Source organism: Oncorhynchus kisutch, unplaced genomic scaffold, assembly GCF_002021735.2.
Source record: "Oncorhynchus kisutch isolate 150728-3 unplaced genomic scaffold, Okis_V2 scaffold900, whole genome shotgun sequence".
NCBI classification, from domain to species: domain Eukaryota; kingdom Metazoa; phylum Chordata; class Actinopteri; order Salmoniformes; family Salmonidae; genus Oncorhynchus; species Oncorhynchus kisutch.
Window position 1 is genome coordinate 31,415 of NW_022262845.1, and position 18,261 is coordinate 49,675.

Here is an 18,261-nt window from a genome sequence, read left to right on the forward strand (position 1 = left end):
GTGCCCCCCCCAACTCATTGCACAGGTCCGGCCTTCATGTTATGTATTTTTCCATCATGAGAAAGGCCCATGGCCCTGAAACTGTTAACAAGGGTTCAAGTCAGCTATGTTGCATAACACATACATACATCCACACAAGCCAACAGCAGATAATATTAAATCACATATGGTAACGGGCTATAGTGCATAACACAGAATCCTCATACTCCGGACGCTTTATCTGGACATGGTTCGTCAGGACCTCCAACAGCCGAAGCTAAGTAACATTAACATGATGCCTTCTAATTGCAGTCGCTGTACTCATACAGGAGAACGATCGCCTTACGGTGAGGATACAACTGTGCTACAAGCCCAGCTTCAGACGCAATCGTTAGGCAAGGGTAATTTCTGTGTAGGAAAGGATGAAACAGCGTCTGTGCCACCAGTAAGTACAGATAGTAACGTTAGTATAAATCCCCTCGCACGGTCCCCGCAGCCGGACAACTTTCTCACGGTTTCTGGAGGGTAATGCTGTAGGAATGCTCAACCGGTGTCGCTCATTCAGCCGACAAACTTTCAACCGGTTTTCCCCATTAAGCAACGAGTCGGAGTCAGAGGCCGAGCCTTCTCTTGTCTCTACTCCTCCCGTTACGGGGTCTGAGACGCCGAAGCTTCCCACCATTAGCTCTGACAAATTGAAAACTCTCGTCATTGGCGACTCCATTACCCGCAGTATTAGACTTAAAACGAATCATCCAGCGATCATACACTGTTTACCAGGCGGCAGGGCAACCGACGTTAAGGCTAATCTGAAGATGGTGCTGGCTAAAGCTCAAACTGGCGAGTATAGAGATATTGTTATCCACGTCGGCACCAACGATATTAGGATGAAACAGTCAGAGATCACCACATAGCTTCAGCGTGTAAATCAGCTAGAAAGATGTGTCGGCATTGAGTAATTGTCTCTGGCCCCCTCCCAGTTAGGGGGAGTGATGAGCTCTACAGCAGAGTCTCACAACTCAATCGCTGGATGAAAACTGGTTTCTGCCCCTCCCAAAAGATAGAATTTTGTATATAATTGGCCCTCTTTCTGGGACTCACCCACAAACAGGACCAAGCCTGACCTGCGGAGGAGTGACGGACTCCATCCTAGCTGGAGGGGTGCTCTCATCTTATCTACCAACATAGACAGGGCTCTAACTCCTCTAGCACCACAATGAAATAGGGTGCAGGCCAGGCAGCAGGCTGTTAGCCAGTCTGCCACTAGCACAGTCAGTGTAGTCAGCTCAGCTATCTCCATTGAGACCGTGTCTGTGCCTCGACCTAGGTTGGACAAAACTAAACGTGGCGGTGTTCGCCTTAGCAATCTCACTAGGATAAAGACCTCCTCCATTCCTGTCATTATTGAAAGAGATCATGATACCTCACATCTCAAAATAGGGCTACTTAATGTCATATCCCTTACTTCAAAGGCAATTATAGTCAATGAACTGATCATAATCTTGATGTGATTGGCCTGATTGAAACATGGCTTTAGCCTGATGAATTTACTGTGTTAAATGAGGCCTCACCTCCTGGCTACACTAGTGACCATATCCCTCGTGCATCCCGCGGAGGTGTTGCTAACATTTACGATAGCAAATTGAAATGTACAAACAAACAAAAAAGACGTTTTCATCTTTTGAGCTTCTAGTCATGAAATCTATGTAGCCTACTCAATAACTTTTTTTTAGCTACTGTTTACAGGCCTCCTGGGCCATATACAGCGTTCCTCATTGAGTTCCCTGAATTCCTATCGGACCTTGTAGTCATAGCAGATAATATTCAAATTTTTGGTGACTTTAATATTCACATGAAAAAGTCCACAGACCCACTCCAAAAGGCTTTCATCATCGACTCAGTGGGTTTTGTCCAACATGTCTCTGGACCTACTCACTGTCACAGTCATACTCTGGGCCTAGTTTTGTCCCATGGGATAAATGTTGTGGATCTTAATGTTTTTCCTCATAATCCTGGACTATCGGACCACCATTTTATTACATTTGCAATTGCAACGAATAATCTGCTCAGACCGCAACCAAGGAACATCAAAAGTCGTGCTATAAATTCACAGATGACACAAAGATTCTTTGATGTCCTTCCAGACTCCCTCTGTCTACCCAAGGATGCCAGAGGACAAAAATCAGTTAACCACCTAACTGAGGAACTCAATTTAACCTTGCGCAATACCCTAGATGCAGTTGCAACCCTAAAAACTAAAAACATTTCTCATAAGAAACTAGCTCCCTGGTATACAGAAAATACCCGAGCTCTGAAGCAAGCTTCCAGAAAATTGGAACGGAAATGGCGCCACAACAAACTGGAAGTCTTCCGACTAGCTTGGAAAGACAGTACCGTGCAGTATCGAAGAGCCCTTGCTGCTGCTCGATCATCCTATTTTTCCAACTTAATTGAGGAAAATAAGAACAATCCGAAATTCCTTTTTGATACTGTCGCAAAGCAAAGCTAACTACAAAGCAGCATTCCCCAAGAGAGGATGGCTTTCACCTCAGCAGTAATAAATTCATGAACTTCTTTGAGGAAAAGATGATTATTAGAAAGCAAATTACGGACTCCTCTTTAAATCTGCGTATTCCTTCAAAGCTCATTTGTCCTGAGTCTGCACAACTCTGCCAGGACCTAGGATCAAGAGAGACACTCAAGTGTTTTAGTACTATATCTCTTGACACAACGATGAAAATTATCATGGCCTCTAAACCTTCAAGATCCATACTGGACCCTATTCCAACTAAACTACTGAAAGAGCTGCTTCCTGTGCTTGGCCCTCCTATGTTGAACATAATAAACAGATCTCTATCCACCGGATGTGTACCAAACTCACTAAAAGTGGCAGTAATAAAGCCTCTCTTGAAAAAGCCAAACCTTGACCCAGAAAATATAAAGAACTATCGGCCTATATCGAATCTTCCATTCCTCTCAACATTTTTAGAAAAGGCTGTTGCGCAGCAACTCACTGCCTTCCTGAAGACAAACAATGTATACGAAATGCTTCAGTCTGGTTTTAGACCCCATCATAGCACTGAGACTGCACTTGTGAAGGTGGTAAATGACCTTTTAATGGCATCAGACCGGGGCTCTGCATCTGTTCTCGTGCTCCTAGACCTTAGTGCTGCTTTTGATACCATCGATCACCACATTCTTTTGGAGAGATTGGAAACCCAAATTGGTCCATACGGACAAGTTCTGGCCTGGTTTAGATCTTATCTGTCGGAAAGATATCAGTTTGTCTCTCTGAATTGTTTGTCCTCTGACAAATCAACTGTAAATTTCGATGTTCCTCAAGGTTCCGTTTTTAGGACCACGATTGATTTCACTATATATTTTACCTCTTGGGGATGTCATTCGAAAACATAATGTTAACTTTCACTGCTATGCAGATGACACACAGCTGAACATTTCAATGAAACATGGTGAAGCCCCAAAATTGCCCTCGCTAGAAGCATGTGTTTCAGACATAAGGAAGTGGATGGCTGCAAACGTTCTACTTTTAAACTTGGACAAAACAGAGATGCTTGTTCTAGGTCCCAAGAAACAAAGAGATCTTCTGTTGAATCTGACAATTAATCTTAATGGCTGTACAGTCGTCTCAAATAAAACTGCGAAGGCCCTCGGCGTTACTCTGGACCCTGATCTCTCTTTTGAAGAACATATCAAGACTGTTTCAAGGACAGCTTTTTTCCATCTACGTAACATTGCAAAAATCAAACTTTCTGTCCAAAAATGATGCCGAAAAATGTATCCATGCTTTTGTCACTTCTAGGTTAGACTACTGCAATGCACTACTGCTCTACTTTCCGGCTACCCGGATAAAGCACTAAATAAACTTCAGTTAGTGCTAAATAGGATCCTGACTAGAACCCAAAAAATATATCATATTACTCCAGTGCTAGCCTCCCTACACTGGCCTCCTGTCAAGGCAAGGGCTGATTTCAAGGTTTTACTGCTATCTCTCTGATTTGGTCCTGCCATACATACCTACACGGTCACAAGACGCAGGCCTCCTAATCGTCCCTAGAATTTCTAAGCAAACAGCTGGAGGCAGGGCTTTCTCCTATAGAGCTCCATTTTTATGGAATGGTCTGCCTACCCATGTGAGAGACGCAAACCCGGTCTCAACCTTCTCTTCAGTGGGTCATATGATGGAGTGTAGTCTGGCCCAGGAGTGTGAAGGTGAACGGAAAGGCTCTGGAGCAACGAACCGCCCTTGCTGTCTCTGCCTGGCCGGCTCCCCTCTTTCCACTGGGATTCTCTGCCTCTAACCCTATTAACAGGGGCTGAGTTACTGGCTTACTAGGGCTCTTTCATACCGTGCCTAGGAGGGGTGATGTGATCTTCCTGTCTGGGTTGGCGCCCTCCCTTGGGTTGTGCCGTGGCGGAGATCTTTGTGGGCTACACTCGGGCCTTGTCTCAGGATGGTAAGTTGGTGGTTGAAGATATCCCTCTAGTGGTGTGGGGGCTGTGCTTTGGCAAAGTGGGTGGGGTTATATCCTTACTGTTTGGCCCTGTCCGGGGGTGTCATCGGATGGGGCCACAGTGTCTCCTGACCCCTCCTGTCTCAGCCTCCAGTATTTATGCTGCAGTAGTTTATGTGTCGGGGGGCAAGGGTCAGTTTGTTATATCTGGAGTACTTCTCCTGTCCTATCCGGTGTCCTGTGTGAATTTAAGTATGCTCTCTCTAACGACGACGCCACCTCTGAAGCTGCCACCGGCCCGTCCGGCGACGACGCCACCTCTGAAGCTGCCACCGGCCCGTCCGGCGACGACGCCACCTCTGAAGCTGCCACCGGCCCGTCCGGCGACGACGCCACCTCTGAAGCTGCCACCGGCCCGTCCGGCGACGACGCCACCTCTGAAGCTGCCACCGGCCCGTCCGGCGACGACGCCACCTCTGTAGCTGCCACCGGCCCGTCCTCTGGCGACGACGCCACCTCTGTAGCTGCCACCGGCCCGTCCTCTGGCGACGACGCCACCTCTGAAGCTGCCACCGGCCCGTCCGGCGACGACGCCACCTCTGAAGCTGCCACCGGCCCGTCTGGCGACGACGCCATGGATATCTGACGTGGGACATGCAATAGTTAACGGGTACTCTAGTCCAGTGTGTAACTGCATTTGCTTGTTTTGGCTCAAATAAACATTAACTGTAATACTTGTGTCCTCTGTATTGTTTTGGTGGTTCCTACTTGGAGCTGAGGTCTATGACCTGACTTGAGTAACTGGGTTGATGGCAACATTTATTTTGCATTATATCCATGCGCCAGCAATATTACTCTGACCCCTGTTTTTTAAATTACCATTTGACTTAAGCTACATTTGCTCAGTGTTGGTCCATTTATGCTAGTAGCATCACATGATACCTCACACAGCATTTTGACGCCATTTCCGGTCACAACTTGCAGACTTGTTTACGTGTTGCTGTGTTTTGTTGCCTACTTTGCTACATGACAACTTTACGGTTTTTACTTTATAATTACCGTTTATATTTTTGGTTTTTCCCCTCGTGTCAGGGTTGCGTCAATTCGAATCTGGTATCAGGAAAAATATAAAAATGAGGCACCGACGTATGCTATGTATTTTTTATTAGCTAAGCAGTAAGTGGTAAATGCAATTTTCGTATATACGGGCTCTCTGTCCCACCTCGCAGGGCAAAACAGAACTGACTTGTTCCTGACAAAGATATTTAATATACTCTGACAGAAGTAGTTCCTGCTTCCGAGCCGGCCTGTCAGAGTAGAGACTAGGCTGGGTGAGTCTAAACCACGCCCAATCGTTGATTGTTGGCGCAGAGGCTGGTCCCAGCCCTCTAAGCGCTTCAGCGGTCAGTCGTTGTAGCTGTGTAGATATGCAGTTATCAGGCACCTGGCTCCTGTTATCTAACAAGACTGTTCTCGCAACACTACGTTCTGAATGTGCCCCCCCCAACTCATTGCACAGGTCCGGCCTTCATGTTATGTATTTTTCCATCATGAGAAAGGCCCATGGCCCTGAAACTGTTAACAAGGGTTCAAGTCAGCTATGTTGCATAACACATACATACATCCACACAAGCCAACAGCAGATAATATTAAATCACATATGGTAACGGGCTATAGTGCATAACACAGAATCCTCATACTCCGGACGCTTTATCTGGACATGGTTCGTCAGGACCTCCAACAGCCGAAGCTAAGTAACATTAACATGATGCCTTCTAATTGCAGTCGCTGTACTCATACAGGAGAACGATCGCCTTACGGTGAGGATACAACTGTGCTACAAGCCCAGCTTCAGACGCAATCGTTAGGCAAGGGTAATTTCTGTGTAGGAAAGGATGAAACAGCGTCTGTGCCACCAGTAAGTACAGATAGTAACGTTAGTATAAATCCCCTCGCACGGTCCCCGCAGCCGGACAACTTTCTCACGGTTTCTGGAGGGTAATGCTGTAGGAATGCTCAACCGGTGTCGCTCATTCAGCCGACAAACTTTCAACCGGTTTTCCCCATTAAGCAACGAGTCGGAGTCAGAGGCCGAGCCTTCTCTTGTCTCTACTCCTCCCGTTACGGGGTCTGAGACGCCGAAGCTTCCCACCATTAGCTCTGACAAATTGAAAACTCTCGTCATTGGCGACTCCATTACCCGCAGTATTAGACTTAAAACGAATCATCCAGCGATCATACACTGTTTACCAGGCGGCAGGGCAACCGACGTTAAGGCTAATCTGAAGATGGTGCTGGCTAAAGCTCAAACTGGCGAGTATAGAGATATTGTTATCCACGTCGGCACCAACGATATTAGGATGAAACAGTCAGAGATCACCACATAGCTTCAGCGTGTAAATCAGCTAGAAAGATGTGTCGGCATTGAGTAATTGTCTCTGGCCCCCTCCCAGTTAGGGGGAGTGATGAGCTCTACAGCAGAGTCTCACAACTCAATCGCTGGATGAAAACTGGTTTCTGCCCCTCCCAAAAGATAGAATTTTGTATATAATTGGCCCTCTTTCTGGGACTCACCCACAAACAGGACCAAGCCTGACCTGCGGAGGAGTGACGGACTCCATCCTAGCTGGAGGGGTGCTCTCATCTTATCTACCAACATAGACAGGGCTCTAACTCCTCTAGCACCACAATGAAATAGGGTGCAGGCCAGGCAGCAGGCTGTTAGCCAGTCTGCCACTAGCACAGTCAGTGTAGTCAGCTCAGCTATCTCCATTGAGACCGTGTCTGTGCCTCGACCTAGGTTGGACAAAACTAAACGTGGCGGTGTTCGCCTTAGCAATCTCACTAGGATAAAGACCTCCTCCATTCCTGTCATTATTGAAAGAGATCATGATACCTCACATCTCAAAATAGGGCTACTTAATGTCATATCCCTTACTTCAAAGGCAATTATAGTCAATGAACTGATCATAATCTTGATGTGATTGGCCTGATTGAAACATGGCTTTAGCCTGATGAATTTACTGTGTTAAATGAGGCCTCACCTCCTGGCTACACTAGTGACCATATCCCTCGTGCATCCCGCGGAGGTGTTGCTAACATTTACGATAGCAAATTGAAATGTACAAACAAACAAAAAAGACGTTTTCATCTTTTGAGCTTCTAGTCATGAAATCTATGTAGCCTACTCAATAACTTTTTTTTAGCTACTGTTTACAGGCCTCCTGGGCCATATACAGCGTTCCTCATTGAGTTCCCTGAATTCCTATCGGACCTTGTAGTCATAGCAGATAATATTCAAATTTTTGGTGACTTTAATATTCACATGAAAAAGTCCACAGACCCACTCCAAAAGGCTTTCATCATCGACTCAGTGGGTTTTGTCCAACATGTCTCTGGACCTACTCACTGTCACAGTCATACTCTGGGCCTAGTTTTGTCCCATGGGATAAATGTTGTGGATCTTAATGTTTTTCCTCATAATCCTGGACTATCGGACCACCATTTTATTACATTTGCAATTGCAACGAATAATCTGCTCAGACCGCAACCAAGGAACATCAAAAGTCGTGCTATAAATTCACAGATGACACAAAGATTCTTTGATGTCCTTCCAGACTCCCTCTGTCTACCCAAGGATGCCAGAGGACAAAAATCAGTTAACCACCTAACTGAGGAACTCAATTTAACCTTGCGCAATACCCTAGATGCAGTTGCAACCCTAAAAACTAAAAACATTTCTCATAAGAAACTAGCTCCCTGGTATACAGAAAATACCCGAGCTCTGAAGCAAGCTTCCAGAAAATTGGAACGGAAATGGCGCCACAACAAACTGGAAGTCTTCCGACTAGCTTGGAAAGACAGTACCGTGCAGTATCGAAGAGCCCTTGCTGCTGCTCGATCATCCTATTTTTCCAACTTAATTGAGGAAAATAAGAACAATCCGAAATTCCTTTTTGATACTGTCGCAAAGCAAAGCTAACTACAAAGCAGCATTCCCCAAGAGAGGATGGCTTTCACCTCAGCAGTAATAAATTCATGAACTTCTTTGAGGAAAAGATGATTATTAGAAAGCAAATTACGGACTCCTCTTTAAATCTGCGTATTCCTTCAAAGCTCATTTGTCCTGAGTCTGCACAACTCTGCCAGGACCTAGGATCAAGAGAGACACTCAAGTGTTTTAGTACTATATCTCTTGACACAACGATGAAAATTATCATGGCCTCTAAACCTTCAAGATCCATACTGGACCCTATTCCAACTAAACTACTGAAAGAGCTGCTTCCTGTGCTTGGCCCTCCTATGTTGAACATAATAAACAGATCTCTATCCACCGGATGTGTACCAAACTCACTAAAAGTGGCAGTAATAAAGCCTCTCTTGAAAAAGCCAAACCTTGACCCAGAAAATATAAAGAACTATCGGCCTATATCGAATCTTCCATTCCTCTCAACATTTTTAGAAAAGGCTGTTGCGCAGCAACTCACTGCCTTCCTGAAGACAAACAATGTATACGAAATGCTTCAGTCTGGTTTTAGACCCCATCATAGCACTGAGACTGCACTTGTGAAGGTGGTAAATGACCTTTTAATGGCATCAGACCGGGGCTCTGCATCTGTTCTCGTGCTCCTAGACCTTAGTGCTGCTTTTGATACCATCGATCACCACATTCTTTTGGAGAGATTGGAAACCCAAATTGGTCCATACGGACAAGTTCTGGCCTGGTTTAGATCTTATCTGTCGGAAAGATATCAGTTTGTCTCTCTGAATTGTTTGTCCTCTGACAAATCAACTGTAAATTTCGATGTTCCTCAAGGTTCCGTTTTTAGGACCACGATTGATTTCACTATATATTTTACCTCTTGGGGATGTCATTCGAAAACATAATGTTAACTTTCACTGCTATGCAGATGACACACAGCTGAACATTTCAATGAAACATGGTGAAGCCCCAAAATTGCCCTCGCTAGAAGCATGTGTTTCAGACATAAGGAAGTGGATGGCTGCAAACGTTCTACTTTTAAACTTGGACAAAACAGAGATGCTTGTTCTAGGTCCCAAGAAACAAAGAGATCTTCTGTTGAATCTGACAATTAATCTTAATGGCTGTACAGTCGTCTCAAATAAAACTGCGAAGGCCCTCGGCGTTACTCTGGACCCTGATCTCTCTTTTGAAGAACATATCAAGACTGTTTCAAGGACAGCTTTTTTCCATCTACGTAACATTGCAAAAATCAAACTTTCTGTCCAAAAATGATGCCGAAAAATGTATCCATGCTTTTGTCACTTCTAGGTTAGACTACTGCAATGCACTACTGCTCTACTTTCCGGCTACCCGGATAAAGCACTAAATAAACTTCAGTTAGTGCTAAATAGGATCCTGACTAGAACCCAAAAAATATATCATATTACTCCAGTGCTAGCCTCCCTACACTGGCCTCCTGTCAAGGCAAGGGCTGATTTCAAGGTTTTACTGCTATCTCTCTGATTTGGTCCTGCCATACATACCTACACGGTCACAAGACGCAGGCCTCCTAATCGTCCCTAGAATTTCTAAGCAAACAGCTGGAGGCAGGGCTTTCTCCTATAGAGCTCCATTTTTATGGAATGGTCTGCCTACCCATGTGAGAGACGCAAACCCGGTCTCAACCTTCTCTTCAGTGGGTCATATGATGGAGTGTAGTCTGGCCCAGGAGTGTGAAGGTGAACGGAAAGGCTCTGGAGCAACGAACCGCCCTTGCTGTCTCTGCCTGGCCGGCTCCCCTCTTTCCACTGGGATTCTCTGCCTCTAACCCTATTAACAGGGGCTGAGTTACTGGCTTACTAGGGCTCTTTCATACCGTGCCTAGGAGGGGTGATGTGATCTTCCTGTCTGGGTTGGCGCCCTCCCTTGGGTTGTGCCGTGGCGGAGATCTTTGTGGGCTACACTCGGGCCTTGTCTCAGGATGGTAAGTTGGTGGTTGAAGATATCCCTCTAGTGGTGTGGGGGCTGTGCTTTGGCAAAGTGGGTGGGGTTATATCCTTACTGTTTGGCCCTGTCCGGGGGTGTCATCGGATGGGGCCACAGTGTCTCCTGACCCCTCCTGTCTCAGCCTCCAGTATTTATGCTGCAGTAGTTTATGTGTCGGGGGGCAAGGGTCAGTTTGTTATATCTGGAGTACTTCTCCTGTCCTATCCGGTGTCCTGTGTGAATTTAAGTATGCTCTCTCTAATTTTCTCTTTCTCTCTTTCTTTCTCTCTCTCTCTCGGAGGACCTGAGCCCTAGGACCATGCTTCAGGACTACCTGGCATGATGACTCCTTGCTGTCCCCAGTCCACCTGGCCGTGCTGCTGCTCCAGTTTCAACTGTTCTGCCTGTGATTATTATTATTTGACCATGCTGGTCATTTATGAACATCTTGGCCATGTTCTGTTATAATCTCCACACGGCACAGCCAGAAGAGGACTGGCCACCCCACATAGCCTGGTTCCACTCTAGGTTTCTTCCTAGGTTTTGGCCTTTCTAGGGAGTTTTTCCTAGCCACCGTGCTTCTACACCTGCATTGCTTGCTGTTTGGGGTTTTAGGCTGGGTTTCTGTACAGCACTTTGAGATATCATCTGATGTACGAAGGGCTATATAAATACATTTGATGTTATTTTGATTTGACATGATGTGGAATGGGTTCTAGTTCATTTTAACTTGATGGTTGTGTAACTGAGTGTTTGGGGTTGGTACATATGAGGATGTTGCTAGAATCGGGGTTAATGGTGTCAGTGCTAACTAATATCACGGTTGACAACTTGCATTTCAATTACTCTGCTGGGTGTCTACTAGTCTTCTCTCCTAACTGACTTGGTTTCCTATTAGTGAATGCTTACATGTAAAACCAGCTCTCGTCACTCATACAGGTGCCCCTACTCTCCTAACCTCCCCTCAGTAACTAACGAAGGCACAAAATGATGACATAAATATCACAAGAAAGAATACATTAATGAATCATTTACTTTCTAGAGGCCAAAGGACAGGTAGGTTTAATAATGTAATATGTCCCATCAAAAAGTCCTGTTGTTCACATACCAGCATCCTAAATGGCACTGCTTTTGACCAGAACCCTATGGACCCTGTTCAACAGTAGTGTACTATTCAGTATAGGGTTCCTTTTGGGATGCATTAAATCTTTACAATTACTCATCAGAGCAAATGCTACCATTTTTTTTATTCCCACAGAGCCTGTGGGAATAAAAAAAGACATGAATGATTTTATAAAAATATTTGTTCATACAGAATGTATGATTTCCCCTCCTCCCACATGGATTACAGACAAGAGGCTAGGTGCGTTCTGACTGTCTTAGTGTGCGGATAAACATGACAATCACTCTCATGAAACTTAAATGAAACATCACTCCTTATGTCTTTTCTCAGCACAAACACTCAGCCCAATTTCTACAGTCAAAACAGGTTTTGAAAATGCTTCTTCCACATCTTTTGGTCCCTGTCTGTTTTGCTCTCAGTGAAGTGCTACTATCCCCTTGGACTACAGGTTATTGCCGTCATAAGGTGTGCGTCTGTCTGTTGGCCGGACACTTTCTACCGTTTAGGACCTTTGTGGGTAAAGGTAAAGATGGGGTATAGCAGCAGCAGTTCCTCTGAAGTGCAGTATCTGCTGGAAGGGAACCTGGTGGTATGAGAGGATGAGTGTGGGCCTGTTGTGCCTCCCCCTATCCCTCCCTCTTCTCTTTCTCTGTCTGAGGGACTCTTAAGGTTCCTGTGCGGACTGTCTCGGTTCGTGCCCTGCTGAAGCTGGCTGTGGTGATTTAAGACACGCTATGTTTATGTGTGTATTTGTTTGTGGCCTCTGGCCCACTTCGCTGTCCCTCTGTCCAGTACATACCGTTGTAGCAGGCCAAGTGTAGTGGCGTGTAGCCCTGGTTGTCTGTGATGACGGGGAGGGTCCACACTGACTGGGCGGTGTGTAGGAGCCACCCCAGTATCCCGATGTGTCCGGACGCCGCCACCAGGTGGACATGGCTCCGCCCCTTACCTTCCCGAACCAGGAAGCTGGCACTGTGCTGCACTCCTCGTGAAAAGTCACCGCCTAGGAGGAAGGGAAGGGAGGGGAGACAAGAATGGATTTGAATAATTTATAATCAATTAAATAATAAGGAATCATAATAGGTATATTTGGGCATAATTTATATTCCATGCTAGATCCCACACCAAAGCCATCCCTAGTATTTCAATGGCCCCATCCCTAGATCAGAACAAGCCTCCCCCTCTCTTTCTGTGTGTGAGCGCGTACAGCCAACTACGATTAACTCAAATGGCAAAATAAGGAAATCATCCTCATCATCACTGTGTGGAATATGCATGTATTTTACACTAATCAGGAATAGATCGGAATATGGTGTGTGAGTCTGTCTGGACAGTCAACTTCTTGTGGAAAATCTACACCATGCTTGCATCCCAGATAGCACCCTATTCCCTATGTAGTGAACTACTTTTGATCAGGGCCTATAAGGATCTGATCAAACGTAGTGTACTAAATAGGGAATAGGGTGCCATTTGTCATATGGAGACCACTACAGGAGCTGGTAGGCTTTACTCACAGCGAGGTGTAGAGGGCTGATGGGAGCTCTGACATCAGATTCGTTCAGGATGTCTGTCCCTGAGGTTTCAATTAGTCGAGGAAAGAGAAGAACGGCCAGTTCAGACTTGGAAAAAGAACATCAAGAGTGACGATGCGTCCACGACAAACATGCAGCCACACCTTAAAACCTACTGTTGGGTTCTGAGAATATGAAATCTACGAATTCATGTCACTGAGGGAGAGAGCTTAATGTATAACGTTTACATTATGTCAGGATATGTTTTTGTTAGCCATCAGGCATCCTATGGGTGGGATCCTCTGGGATGAGAAGACACACAGTCTGGTACCAATCACCATGTCAGCCTTGAGTTGGGGAGGAGTGAGCACTTTGGGGTAGCGGTCAGGTCAGATGAAGTGAGGAAGAACAGATATCACTAAGGTTCTGTCTAGCAACAGAGATGCATTGACTGTTTAGATGTGTAGGAGGAGACTCAGCATAGGAGAGAGGATTAAATATCAGTGCTTGTGTGAATATGTTTTTTGTCTAATGCAGCTGTCTTGACCCTCTGGGAAGAATAAACTTGGTTCAAGCATTCATAGTGTCCGTCGAGTTTTTACTCTGAGAATTAGAACCTAACAGTTGGCACTGCGAGCAGGGTTCACCGCGATTTGCAGTCGAACTAGAGATTCCGAATCAGTGAAACAGAAACAAGGTAGGCACAGTTCCTACACCCGTTATCACTAATTCTGGCATCTTGGGGAGATGAGAGTCGTAGGCTGAACCAATTATAGGGTACGAACCTAGAAAGCCTGAGCTTATTCAGTAGTCCCATTGTATTACGACCGGTCGAGTCCCGGAATAGGTTGAGTCCCAGAAGGTAAGCCCGAGCAGGCAGGTACCTGCAAAGGGTAAGTCCTAGGGGGTAAGACCCGGGTGGGGTTGGTTACCTGCTATACCTGTAACGAGAGGGTGAAAGTCTCAGCCGCAGTGGCCATGCGGCAGTAGAGTGGGTGTGGATTGATAAAGTGACATGCTTGTGTACTAGGATAAAATGTTGCCATTCAGGGTTAGAAGAAAAGCAATAAGATACTCGAACGCTGTTGGATTTGGGTGTATTAGCAGTAGCAATAAAGAGAGGTTGGTTTTATGCCCTGTTGGGGTGGGGAACCATGACAGATTATGTGGAAATAGGAAGACAAGTGTGAATCATTTTGGTAATGTGTGTTATCAACAACAGTGATATTTGAACAGATTGGAGATGACTATCCATAACAATAAAATCCTTCATACAGTGAGGTTAGGTTACCATGCTTGTCCTGCCCCACAGCTGTAGACACAGCCTTCTCCAGGTCCTCAGACACTAGCTGGAGATCCATTACAGGATGTCTGTCACCTCACTGAGCCCCTATTGCAGGTTAGGGGTCACATCCACTTGAATGTCCTTCATATGACGAACCTCCTACAGAGCAAATGAGGAAAACATGATATATTAGGATTTATGTTAGTAGCAATAGAATATGGGAATTTTATCTCAACGCTACCTACAGCTATCATATTTATTTATGTATGTGATCTATGTAAATAAATAAATATATCACAGCTGTAAAACTGTGAAGGACTATAGGTGGAGGCCTACCCATTTCCCAGGAGCATTGTAAAACGTGGATTTGGGTACAGTGTTTATTTCCCCCTAATATCTTTGAAGATTACACCTAAAATAATTAGGCCTACTTCTTTCTACTGCTGATCTGAGACCATTAGGGTTAATCATTACAGATATAAATGCAATATATGGAGTAGAAAAGATTGCCTGCCCACCAACTTGATAAGAATCAACATGTGTTCTACATGGTCTATTTCTATCTGAACGTAACAACTCAATCAAGCTTGTTAATTGATCGTTAAGCCATGTTTGTCAGGTAAACGGTCATTAGTGGCCTATATAAGCCTCATACAGGCCATGGGAAGACATTACCTGTTGATAACACAGACTATTTTCATGATCATGGGAGGTGTGAGAGAATTGCTGCTCGTTGTGATGACTGTGGGGGTTGTCAAAGGTTGGTTCACTAATGTTTAAGGGATTTGTTTGGTAAATATGCTTAACTTTATAAGTTGGGTATTAATATTTGACTGTCTGTATCTTCCGCGTTGGTCATCTTTTATTCTTCACTGCTATTAATATATGTAGCTATTTTGTGTGAACTCAACTTCTGTCAACACTTTCTCCTCAGTTTCTTGTTACCCTGTTGGAAAGTCCCAGAAGCAAGATCAAGTCTCTCTGCAGAGGAGACTTGGAGGTAAGTGTTTCTTTCCACAACCCTTCTAGCTATGTTCTTTGTCACTGTCTATGGTGCTGCTGTGTTTGACACTCATTCAACAGCATAGAGTAACTCAGTCTAAATAATGTTGTCAAACCTTTTGCTTGTGTACCTAAACCTAAATTTTTCAGAGCTGTCATCAAATGACGTCTCCATTGTGCATGCCCTGGCCTTGCTCCGATCCATAGGGTCTGACGCGAAACAAACCAGAGAAGGTACGGCCTGAAACATATACTTTGAAAACTGTTGGCTTCATGTTGCTCAAAATTCGATTAGCAATTTGGCCTAGACTGTGTAGAACAGATGTGTTGCTGTAGAATACCCAACTGTTCCTTTTGTTTTTTCTCAAGAGTATTTAGAGACCAATGAAGTAGAATCCCAAGCTTCTCCAAACCATGGTAGTTCTCCGGCAAATGATGCCCTGTCCTCTGAGGAGAAGCTGAGGCACATGTCCTCTGACGACGCCACCTCTGAAGCTGCCACCGGCCCGTCCTCTGACGACGCCACCTCTGAAGCTGCCACCGGCCCGTCCTCTGACGACGCCACCTCTGAAGCTGCCACCGGCCCGTCCTCTGACGACGCCACCTCTGAAGCTGCCACCGGCCCGTCCTCTGACGACGCCACCTCTGAAGCTGCCACCGGCCCGTCCTCTGACGACGCCACCTCTGAAGCTGCCACCGGCCCGTCCTCTGACGACGCCACCTCTGAAGCTGCCACCGGCCCGTCCTCTGACGACGCCACCTCTGAAGCTGCCACCGGCCCGTCCTCTGACGACGCCACCTCTGAAGCTGCCACCGGCCCGTCCTCTGACGACGCCACCTCTGAAGCTGCCACCGGCCCGTCCTCTGACGACGCCACCTCTGAAGCTGCCACCGGCCCGTCCTCTGACGACGCCACCTCTGAAGCTGCCACCGGCCCGTCCTCTGACGACGCCACCTCTGAAGCTGCCACCGGCCCGTCCTCTGACGACGCCACCTCTGAAGCTGCCACCGGCCCGTCCTCTGACGACGCCACCTCTGAAGCTGCCACCGGCCCGTCCTCTGACGACGCCACCTCTGTAGCTGCCACCGGCCCGTCCTCTGACGACGCCACCTCTGTAGCTGCCACCGGCCCGTCCTCTGACGACGCCACCTCTGTAGCTGCCACCGGCCCGTCCTCTGACGACGCCACCTCTGTAGCTGCCACCGGCCCGTCCTCTGACGACGCCACCTCTGTAGCTGCCACCGGCCCGTCCTCTGACGACGCCACCTCTGAAGCTGCCACCGGCCCGTCCTCTGACGACGCCACCTCTGTAAGCTGCCACCGGCCCGTCCTCTGACGACGCCACCTCTGACGCTGCCACCGGCCCGTCCTCTGACGACGCCACCTCTGACGCTGCCACCGGCCCGTCCTCTGACGACGCCACCTCTGACGCTGCCACCGGCCCGTCCTCTGACGACGCCACCTCTGACGCTGCCACCGGCCCGTCCTCTGACGACGCCACCTCTGTACGCTGCCACCGGCCCGTCCTCTGACGACGCCACCTCTGTAGCTGCCACCGGCCCGTCCTCTGACGACGCCACCTCTGTAGCTGCCACCGGCCCGTCCTCTGACGACGCCACCTCTGTAGCTGCCACCGGCCCGTCCTCTGACGACGCCACCTCTGTAGCTGCCACCGGCCCGTCCTCTGACGACGCCACCTCTGAAGCTGCCACCGGCCCGTCCTCTGACGACGCCACCTCTGAAGCTGCCACCGGCCCGTCCTCTGACGACGCCACCTCTGAAGCTGCCACCGGCCCGTCCTCTGACGACGCCACCTCTGACGCTGCCACCGGCCCGTCCTCTGACGACGCCACCTCTGACGCTGCCACCGGCCCGTCCTCTGACGACGCCACCTCTGACGCTGCCACCGGCCCGTCCTCTGACGACGCCACCTCTGTAGCTGCCACCGGCCCGTCCTCTGACGACGCCACCTCTGTAGCTGCCACCGGCCCGTCCTCTGACGACGCCACCTCTGTAGCTGCCACCGGCCCGTCCTCTGACGACGCCACCTCTGTAGCTGCCACCGGCCCGTCCTCTGACGACGCCACCTCTGTAGCTGCCACCGGCCCGTCCTCTGACGACGCCACCTCTGTAGCTGCCACCGGCCCGTCCTCTGACGACGCCACCTCTGTAGCTGCCACCGGCCCGTCCTCTGACGACGCCACCTCTGAAGCTGCCACCGGCCCGTCCTCCGACGACGCCACCTCTGAAGCTGCCACCGGCCCGTCCGGCGACGACGCCACCTCTGAAGCTGCCACCGGCCCGTCCGGCGACGACGCCACCTCTGAAGCTGCCACCGGCCCGTCCGGCGACGACGCCATGGATATCTGACGTGGGACATGCAATAGTTAACGGGTACTCTAGTCCAGTGTGTAACTGCATTTGCTTGTTTTGGCTCAAATAAACTTAACTGTAATACTTGTGTCCTCTGTATTGTTTTGGTGGTTCCTACTTGGAGCTGAGGTCTATGACCTGACTTGAGTAACTGGGGTGATGGCAACATTTATTTTGCATTATATCCATGCGCCAGCAATATTACTCTGACCCCTGTTTTAAATTACCATTTGACTTAAGCTACATTTGCTCAGTGTTGGTCCATTTATGCTAGTAGCATCACATGATACCTCACACAGCATTTTGACGCCATTTCCGGTCACAACTTGCAGACTTGTTTACGTGTTGCTGTGTGTTTTGTTGCCTACTTTGCTACATGACAACTTTACGGTTTTTACTTTATAATTACCGTTTATATTTTTGGTTTTTCCCCTCGTGTCAGGGTTGCGTCAATTCGAATCTGGTATCAGGAAAAATATAAAAATGAGGCACCGACGTATGCTATGTATTTTTTATTAGCTAAGCAGTAAGTGGTAAATGCAATTTTCGTATATACGGGCTCTCT

The 18,261-nt window shown here is 47.5% G+C and overlaps 1 protein-coding gene across 1 annotated transcript; it reads left to right on the forward strand.

The window, feature by feature from the left end:
• The first annotated feature begins 14,947 nt into the window (after nucleotides 1–14,947).
• Nucleotides 14,948–17,784, forward strand: LOC116362908 (polysialoglycoprotein-like). Its single transcript, XM_031816919.1, has 5 exons — nucleotides 14,948–15,080; nucleotides 15,255–15,320; nucleotides 15,473–15,556; nucleotides 15,692–16,636; nucleotides 16,990–17,784. Exons 1-5 carry the CDS (start codon nucleotides 14,981–14,983, stop codon nucleotides 17,691–17,693), a joined length of 1,899 nt encoding a protein of 632 aa, XP_031672779.1. The 5' UTR covers nucleotides 14,948–14,980; the 3' UTR covers nucleotides 17,694–17,784.
• Nucleotides 17,785–18,261: the final 477 nt, after the last annotated feature.